This window comes from Rhamphochromis longiceps, linkage group LG12 (assembly GCF_057381845.1).
Source record: "Rhamphochromis longiceps isolate RC_006_pf linkage group LG12, R_longiceps_female_GT1.1, whole genome shotgun sequence".
In the NCBI taxonomy this organism is placed as follows: domain Eukaryota; kingdom Metazoa; phylum Chordata; class Actinopteri; order Cichliformes; family Cichlidae; genus Rhamphochromis; species Rhamphochromis longiceps.
In genome coordinates, this window is record NC_140568.1 from 12,628,348 (window position 1) to 12,637,442 (window position 9,095).

The window sequence follows — 9,095 nt, forward strand, 5'->3', positions numbered from 1 at the left end:
AGCATGTTTGATTTGCAGATTTTTATGCTGGATGCCCTTCCTGACACAACCCTAAATTGTTTTCTGTCTCCTGCTGGGATCAAACTGGTTATTTTTTGCTTGTAAGGCACATATGTAAACCCCTACACAGGTCCTTTTATTATTCTTGTGTTCTGGTAGGTATTTTGCAACATTTGTTAGTTTAATGTGCTCTCAGCTCTATGAGTGGCTGCCTAATAAAAATGCAATTATTATTAGATTTCATCATCATCTTCATCTAACGTAAGTGTTCCTAATTGTAGTTTTTAGCCACCCAAAAGGGGTATATTCCTTCCTTCACTTGTCTTTTTATTAAGTATGAACTCTCCTTGATATCTTTCCTTCGCTGTCATGAATTTTGCCAAAGAAATGTGATAAAGAAAAGGATCCAGGAAGTATTTTTTTCACTACTCACTCCACATCACGTCTCTGTCTAAAAGATTTATCTCTTACCATCTAATTTTTTAATAGAAAACTATGTTCCACGTGAGACACTTTCATTTTCTGTCTTCAGTTAGTTATAATTTTCTGAAATGCTTTTAATGCCTCTTCTGCCCTCAGCTGAATGTCTCTATCCAGCTTATGCAGAGAGCAAAGAGGACTCACAACCACTAGCACTTTACATAGCCTCTGTAGAAATTACCCACATATCTCACTTATCGTAACTGCACTACTGTATAGTTTTGTGTAAATGATCATTCTGTACATACGATAATTTTTAATCCTACAACTGTTTACAACTTGCATAGTTCCCATTTCTGTATATCTGTATATCTCATATTTCTGTAAAGTTATTTATTTCATATTCTGTATAGTTTTTCATATTTATATCCTGTTCATAGCCTGTACATAGCTTGTACTCACCACAGCCTGTACATATAGTTATAGCATATTCATAACATACTTCATACTGTGTACATTATAACATACCATAATAGACCCATTTGTGTAATATACTTACATATCTATATTATTGCTAATATATATTGTAATATATCTATATCATGGCTAAAGCACTTCTGGATGGATGCAAACTGTTAGGATGCCTGGGTCGTTGACCCAGGGTTTTTGAGTATTATTATTATTATTTATAATTTCTAGTCTTTGGTTTCTTTGTTAGAGTTCTGTCTTTTGGTTTATGTCTCTGTCTTCTCTAGTTGCTCTGTCTCCCCTGTCAGCTGTATCCCCTTGTCTAGTTCGTGTCTCTGTGTATCCTTAGTTGTTATATCCCCGTGTCCAGTCAGTGTCTGTGTCTGCCCTGGTCCCACGTCTCTGTTCCCTCTGTTGCAGTGCGTGCGAGTCTGTGTCTTTAGTTTAGTCTGTGCCATGTTTCCTGTTTTATTTTGAAGGTCCTTGTCTGAGGTTAATGCATCTGGTTTTGCTTCCCCTTGTCTCGTTAGGCCTGATTTGCCCCAGCTGTGTTTCCCTCCTGTTACCCATTCCCTGATTGCTCCCTCTGTGTATTTAAGCCCTGTGTTTCTCTGTGTCTGTGTTGCGATCTACCATTTACCTAGCTGTGTGTTCTGTCAGTCCTCTGGTTTAAAGTTTATTTTGATTTTTTCCAGTTATGTTATATTTTGAGTTTTATGTGAGAGATACACATATTGACGGGGCCGGGTTATGTTAAAAAGTATAAATTGTTATACTTTGTTCATTGGTTCAAAGGTACCCCACACTTCTTTTTTGTTTGCTTGTTTGTTCTGGTATATTTTTCATTTGAACTGTTATTCTGCCAGTGTACTCATATTTACAAGATGGCATTGAACGCCCCATTGGTGTGTCAGGAAAACTCTTTTGTACGTATGTTCCCTGAAGGGGATTGGAGTCGTTCTTTTTCCACCGCAGCAAAGGGCTAGGAGTTGGAGAGGAGCTGCTGTATGTTTTTGTTATGATCTGATTGTGAAATAAAGCATATGCAGTGAGAAAGCAACTCCAGGAGTCATCCCTGCCTTAAAGCTGCAACATATCATGGCGAGCCAGCCAGGAGGAAGGTTTGAAGAACTTCCAGCACGAGAGTGAAGCAGAAGCCTGGTTAGCGCCATTAGCGGCTAACGTTAGCGCTACCGCACCACTGAAGAAAAACCTTTCTCCAAGCACCGGACCTGAAATCTGACGGGCTAAAGACAAGCTTGTGAGTACCCACAATGGAGGTAGAAGCCCTACGAGATAAGATCACCGCCACACTCTGCCAGCTAAGTCGTGATCAGCTCATAGAAGTGGGTTATAATGTGAAAGGCTTTGCTACACCGCTAGATGAGCCTACAAAAGACACTTCCAGACGCCAACTGATGAAAGTTATAGAACATAAACTGGACGAGGTGGAAAACAGTTATACACCAGACGCTGCTGTACAGTTTGTGAAAGAACTTTTATCGTTTTTGGGCGAATATAAAGCTAAAGACAATGCGGCCGAGAGTGATTTTTCCCGCCCTTCAGACGCAAGAGACAAGTATGACGAGCTGCAGGAAGAAATTAGAGCGATAGGGCAGAAACTCAAGATGGCGGACGCTGCCCCGAGCCTCGGCCAGAACCTGCCGTCTTCTAAAGTACCAGAGGTGACAATTCGCAGGGAGTTTCGCATCTGTGGCCAAATAGGTGAGGGAGGGCAGCGCGATCGGCTGTCCTATACCAACCTGCTGCATCAGATGGAAAATGGACTCCGCAAAGGCCACAGGGAGTCAGAAGTTATTGAAGCAGTGATAAGAGCCATCAATCCAGGTCTCAAACTGCGTGATATGCTTGAAATAAAGACTGATTTGACACTCACACAGTTAAAGACAATATTAAAAGGACATTACAGAGAAGATGACACATCTGATTTGTACCAAAAGCTGATAAATATTTCCCAAGATCCAAAAGAGTCAGCTCAAGACTTTTTATTCAGAGCCATTGAGCTTAAAGATCGCCTCCTGTACGCATCCAAGGACAAAGAAGCAGAACACTACAGTCGGGACCTGGTAAAAAGGAAGTTTTTGAGATCAGTGGGTACTGGGCTGCAAAATGACAACATAAAGTTCCAGATTAAAGCCCTTCTTGACAACCCAGATGTGACTGATGAAATGCTGATTGAGAAACTAAATGAAGCTGCCAATCTCGAGACAGAAAGACTGAACAAGTTAAAGAGGAACAATACAAAACCACCAAGAATCAATGAGCTACATACTAGGGATGAACCACGCAGCAGCTCACAGATCCCCGCCACCAAGGAAGACAAGAAAAATCATCCTCCACCCGAAATGCACGACCTGGTGAAAGAGCTGAGGAACGAGGTTGCAGAGGTGAGGCAGATGGTTCTCGCTTCCCTGAACGCTGGCAAGTCGCAGACTACAAAGAGGACATCAGATGCTGCCGCGGGTACCCGGAGGAAGAAAGGCTGCAGGACCTGCCAGAGCAACGGAGAGGGAGACAACTGCACCCACTGCTTTAAGTGTGGCCAGCCTGGCCACATCTCCAGAGGATGCCGAGCTCCACTTCAGCTGCAGGGAAACGCCAGAGGGCCACTGCCACGGGACCAGCAGTGACCCCACCGCCACATCAGGAGTCCCGCCGCTGTGGTTGCTGCCACCAGAGAGAGTCGGTCAGCACCCCACTCCAGAGGTGTGCAGGCTGCTCATCTGTCAGTTACTGTTCTAAAGCCTGTCAGGGACAACACTGGCACCATCACAAACATGTATGTAAAGCGGTGAGGCTAGTTGAACAACATTTGAGGGAAAGAGAGAAAAAGGGGTGGTTGTCATACATGGGATATTCTGACCTTCTATCAGATAAGGACAAAAATTAGTGAAGCTGATTGGTAGACGAAAAATGGTGAGATGCACCTTTGACAATGTACCAGTCACCGCATTGTGGGACACGGGTGCACAGGCTACCGTAATAAATGAGAACTGGAGAGTCGAGCACTTACCTCACACCACTATCAGGGGGATAGATGAACTCTTAGGTTCAGAACCATTAAATGGGCTCGCAGCTAATCAGACAGAGATACCATTTATGGGGTGGGTCCCTGTAGAGTTTAGACTGACGGGGGTGGAGACGACCAGCTCGAGTCTCCTAGTGCCCGTATTGGTCTCTAGTGACCCAAATGTAGCTCAGGATCCCATTATTGGATACAATGTTATAGAAGAAATCATCAACGAGCAACTTAAACAACAGGGTGTTAAAAACAGTGACTGTGCTGCAAATATTGTGAGTAGTGCTTTTGGTATTGACGTCGGATCTGCTAAGACTTTTATCCAGTTGATAGAGACACATCGAACAGCTGCGGAAGAGATCCAAGTCAAGACAGGGCGGAGTAAAGTTGTTTTAGGCCCTAGTGAAGCTACTACCATTCGCTGTCGCACACGCATACAGGCTGACGAGGACACTGTAATGTTATTTTGTCCTGTTCTGAACCCCAGCCTGCCTGAGGGGCTTCATTTGCAGGAAGTGTTGTTTAAAGTAAAAAGGGGCAACTCAGCCATGGTCCCAGTATCTGTCACAAATACCACATGCCATAATATTACTGTAGATCCGCGTGTGGTCCTGGGGCACATTGAGGGCGTAAAAGCAATATACCCAGCTGCCCTAAAACCTGTAGAAACTCCAACAACTAAAACAGCAGACGATGCAGGTGTTGAAGTCCCATTAGCCCCCACAGGTGAGACAAGTGGTGTTTGGGATCCCCCTGTAGTTCTAGACCCTCTAACGAGTGGCCAACAGTCGGCGGTGAGGATGATGCTCAGGGAGGAATGCAAAGCTTTTGCAAAAGACGAAAATGATGTAGGCTGCATTCCTAGCCTTCGGATGCACCCTCAACGACCAAACACCAGTTCAAAAGACTTACAATAGTGTGCCTAAACCTCTGCATCAGGAAGTAAAAGCTTACCTGCAAGACTTGATCAATAGGGGGTGGGTTACAAAATCCAAGTCGCCTTATTCGTCACCGATAGTCTGTGTTAGGAAAAAGTCCGGTGACCTCAGACTTTGTGTGGATTATCGAGAACTTAATCGCAAATCGGTGCCTGACAGACATCCTATTCCCAGGATACAGGACATGTTGGACAGCCTTACTGGTAGCTCCTGGTTTACAGTACTAGACCAGGGAAAGGCTTATCATCAAGGATTCCTAGACGGAGACAGTCAGCCACTCACTGCATTCATCACCCCCTGGGGTTTATACCAGTGGGTTAGAATCCCATTTGGACTCAGCTCCGCCCCAGCAGAGTTCCAGAGGAGCATGGAGGAGTGTCTTTGGGGTCTGCGTGATGATATCTGTCTACCGTACCTTGATGACAATTTGGTCCACAGTAAATCTTTTGAGGACCATGTTGAGCATGTAAGAGCCGTGCTACAAAGGTATCAGAGACATGGGGTCAAACTTACTGCTAAGAAATGTGAACTGTTCAAGCCTAAGGTCAGGTTTTTGGGTAGAGTGGTGTCAAAAGATGGCCATAGTATGGATCCAGCAGAAGTCGCCTCCGTGATGTCACTTAAAGAGAAACACCCTAGTACAGTGGGGGAAGTGAGACAGATTTTGGGCTTCCTATCTTATTATAGAGCCTATATACAGGACTTTTCACGTATCGCCAAACCTTTGTATGAACTGCTAGCAGCCCAAACAAATGCTAAAAGTAGCCCACAGGACTTAAAAACACAGAACAAGAGAAGGAAGGAGAAAAACAAACAGGCTAAAGGACAGCTGCCTTCATCAGCCCCTGTGAAATGGACAGAGTCACACCATCAGGTTTTGTCTTACTTAGTCAATAAACTGGCCAGTCCTCCGATCCTAGGCTACCCTGATCTAAACCAACCATTTGTGCTTCATACTGATGCTTCTCAAGCAGGGTTAGGAGCAGTGCTCTACCAGCGCAGTAATGGCAAGTTAAGAGTCATAGCTTATGGATCTAGAACGTTAACGCCGCCAGAAAAAAATTACCATATGCATGCTGGCAAACTGGAGTTTTTAGCTCTCAAATGGGCTGTCTGTGAGCGCTTCAGAGATTATTTGCTGCATGCGCCATCTTTTGTGGTTTATACAGATAATAATCCACTCACCTATGTGTTAACGACAGCAAAGTTGAATGCATCAGGTCAGCGTTGGGTGGCTGAGCTCGCAGATTTCAACTTTACGATAAAATACAGGCCAGGAAAAACAAATGCAGATGCAGATTTTTTATCCAGGATGCCCCTCGATTTTGAGGACTATATGAACTGCTGTACACAGACGGTTAGCCAGGACGTGGTTGCAGCCTCACAGCAGGGCATATTAGTGCAGCAAACAGAAGCTCTAATGTTTAACGCTGTCTCCTTCCACACCCTTCAGCATCAAACACGAGCAGAGGAACTGCTGGACATGATTCAGCCAATACCGAGAGAGGAAATCTGTGCAGCACAGCGGCAAGACCCCGTGATAGGTAAAATGTACGAGTCTGTAGTGCAAAACAAAAGGCCCACCACACAGGAAATTAAAACTGAGAGCACTGAGTTTAAAGCATTGGCTAGAGAGTGGAGCAAACTAAAAATCAGAGAGGATGGAACTATGTTCAGAGAGACTCGACACAAAAAACAACTAGTTCTCCCCTCAGTTTACCACCCACTAGTGCTCAAGGAACTACACCAACAGATGGGCCACTTGGGATCAGAAAGGACCCTAAATTTAATTAGGGATCGTTTCTTCTGCCCTAAGATGCAAAGAGACATTGAACACTTTGTCAGTAATGTTTGTGAGTGTCTCAAACAGAGGAAGCCAAACAGACAGGCACGGGCACCTATGTTGAGCATAGAGACCACTCATCCATTTCAGTTGGTTTCAGTTGACTTTTTGCACCTGGAGCAATGCAAGGGGGGGTGTGAATACATACTTGTAGTTATGGACCACTACACCCGCTTCGCTCAGGCCTACGCAACTACAAATAAGTCAGCTAAGACTGTAGCAGAAAAACTATTCAATGATTATTGTCTCAGGTTTGGTTTTCCAGAAAAACTACACCACGATTTGGGGCGAGAGTTTGAGAATAGACTATTGCACCATTTAAAAGAACTGGCTGGTGTTAAAGGGTCACACACTACTCCTTATCACCCACAAGGAAATGGGCAGACCGAAAGATTCAACAGGACCTTGCTCTCGATGTTAAGAACACTAACAGAGGAACAGAAAAGAGACTGGAAAAGCCACCTCCATAAAGTTGTACATGCCTACAATTGTACTGTTAATGAGGCCACTGGCTACCCTCCTTTTCTCCTAATGTTTGGTAGGTCACCACGGTTACCAGTTGACCTTCTTTTTGGCATTGAGCAGGAGGACAGTTCAGGCTCCTACCAGGACTATGTGGACAGATGGAGAAGGAGAATGGCTGAAGCTTACACTGTCGCCTCCAAAAATGCAGCTAAGTCAGCTGACCGAGGTAAAAGGCAGTACAACAAAAGTGTGCATGGTCCACCACTTCAAATAGGGAGTCGTGTCCTTGTTAGAAATGTTGTGGAGAGGGGTGGGCCAGGTAAAATCCGCTCCTATTGGGAAGACAACATCTACATCATTAAAAGACAAAAGGGAGAGGACAGTCCTGTGTTTGAGTTAGAGCCAGAGAATGGTAAAGGCAGGACAAGGATTTTGCACAGGAATATGTTGTTGCCTTGCGATTTTCTTCCGCTCCCAGCAGATAAGGAGGCAACTGTAACTAGTACTAAAACAAGAAAAAGACATTATAACAAACGGAAACAAACATGCATGACTCCGACACAAGTGGGGAGTGAGGAGGAGGAGGACACAGATGAGTTTTCTGATGCGGTTTTCACCTGGCCTTATCCTGAGCCTCAGTGTTCACCTACATTGGACCCCACAGCGGCAGAGTTTATGCCACTAAGGGACGGGGGTGAGCCAGATGAGCTTCCTCACATGTCAGGAGATGGCCAGGGGGACCCCAGCCAAGCTGATGAGGAGAAAATGGACAATATGGAACCAGAGGATGTGGCTATTGTGGGTGCAGGGGAGGTGGACAGCAGCTCTGATGTCGAAGAGGCTTTGGAAACAGACCAGCCAAGTCCATACCCAAAGAGAGAAAGGAGGAGACCACAGACTTTGACCTATAGTAAACTTGGACAACCAAGTCTTGAAGAAAGAATAGTGGCCACCAAATGTGTGAATATTCAAGGTTACTGGCGACCTTGGTAAAAGAGGAAGATATGTTTACACTTGGTACCCCTATTTCAGATTGTAACAAATGTACCTATGTTGATTGAAATATCGTGACACATGGATTGCAGGCCGAACATGTGTATGAGTAAAGGGAAGATGCTTAGTGTTCAGATGAGATGTGGACAAAGTTAATGCCCTTACAGGAGAGTACAAATAGCATGGTAATTTGATAGATTGAATGTTGGACTAAAAACAAAAAAAAAAAGCTAAACTGATTAGATCAGGAGTATACACAACTACAGTGCACGGTAGTTTGAGTAACTTAAAAAAAAAAAAAAAAGGTGTAATGTAACCTGGTAAATAGTCCATGCCATTCTATTGTTCCCTATGGATTGTAGATTAAAAGGTACATTTATGTCGGGACGACATTTCTCGAGTGGGGGAGAGTGTGAGAGATACACATATTGACGGGGCCGGGTTATGTTAAAAAGTATAAATTGTTATACTTTGTTCATTGGTTCAAAGGTACCCCACACTTCTTTTTTGTTTGCTTGTTTGTTCTGGTATATTTTTCATTTGAACTGTTATTCTGCCAGTGTACTCATATTTACAAGATGGCATTGAACGCCCCATTGGTGTGTCAGGAAAACTCTTTTGTACGTATGTTCCCTGAAGGGGATTGGAGTCGTTCTTTTTCCACCGCAGCAAAGGGCTAGGAGTTGGAGAGGAGCTGCTGTATGTTTTTGTTATGATCTGATTGTGAAATAAAGCATATGCAGTGAGAAAGCAACTCCAGGAGTCATCCCTGCCTTAAAGCTGCAACATTTACATTAAAGCTGTTTTGAGTTCACGACTGTCTCTGGAGTCTGCACCTTGGGTCCTATTCCTGTCTGCACACAGCCACTCATAACAGAAGATCGCAACCAGAACATGGACCCTGCAGACTCTTTTTTTCTCAGAGTTC

The 9,095-nt window shown here is 44.2% G+C and overlaps 1 protein-coding gene across 1 annotated transcript; it reads left to right on the plus strand.

Annotated features, from left to right (window-relative positions):
- Positions 1-1,848: 1,848 nt before the first annotated feature.
- On the plus strand, positions 1,849-3,539 carry LOC146656995 (uncharacterized). The gene has a single exon (XM_085426768.1). It carries the CDS (start codon positions 2,163-2,165, stop codon positions 3,537-3,539), a length of 1,377 nt encoding a protein of 458 aa, XP_085282894.1. The 5' UTR covers positions 1,849-2,162.
- The last annotated feature ends 5,556 nt before the right edge of the window (positions 3,540-9,095 follow it).

What these genes read in the sequence shown, in the direction of transcription:
- LOC146656995 (XM_085426768.1), top strand. Translation starts at nt 2,163, where the DNA reads ATGGAGGTAGAAGCCCTACGAGATAAGATCACCGCCACACTCTGCCAG.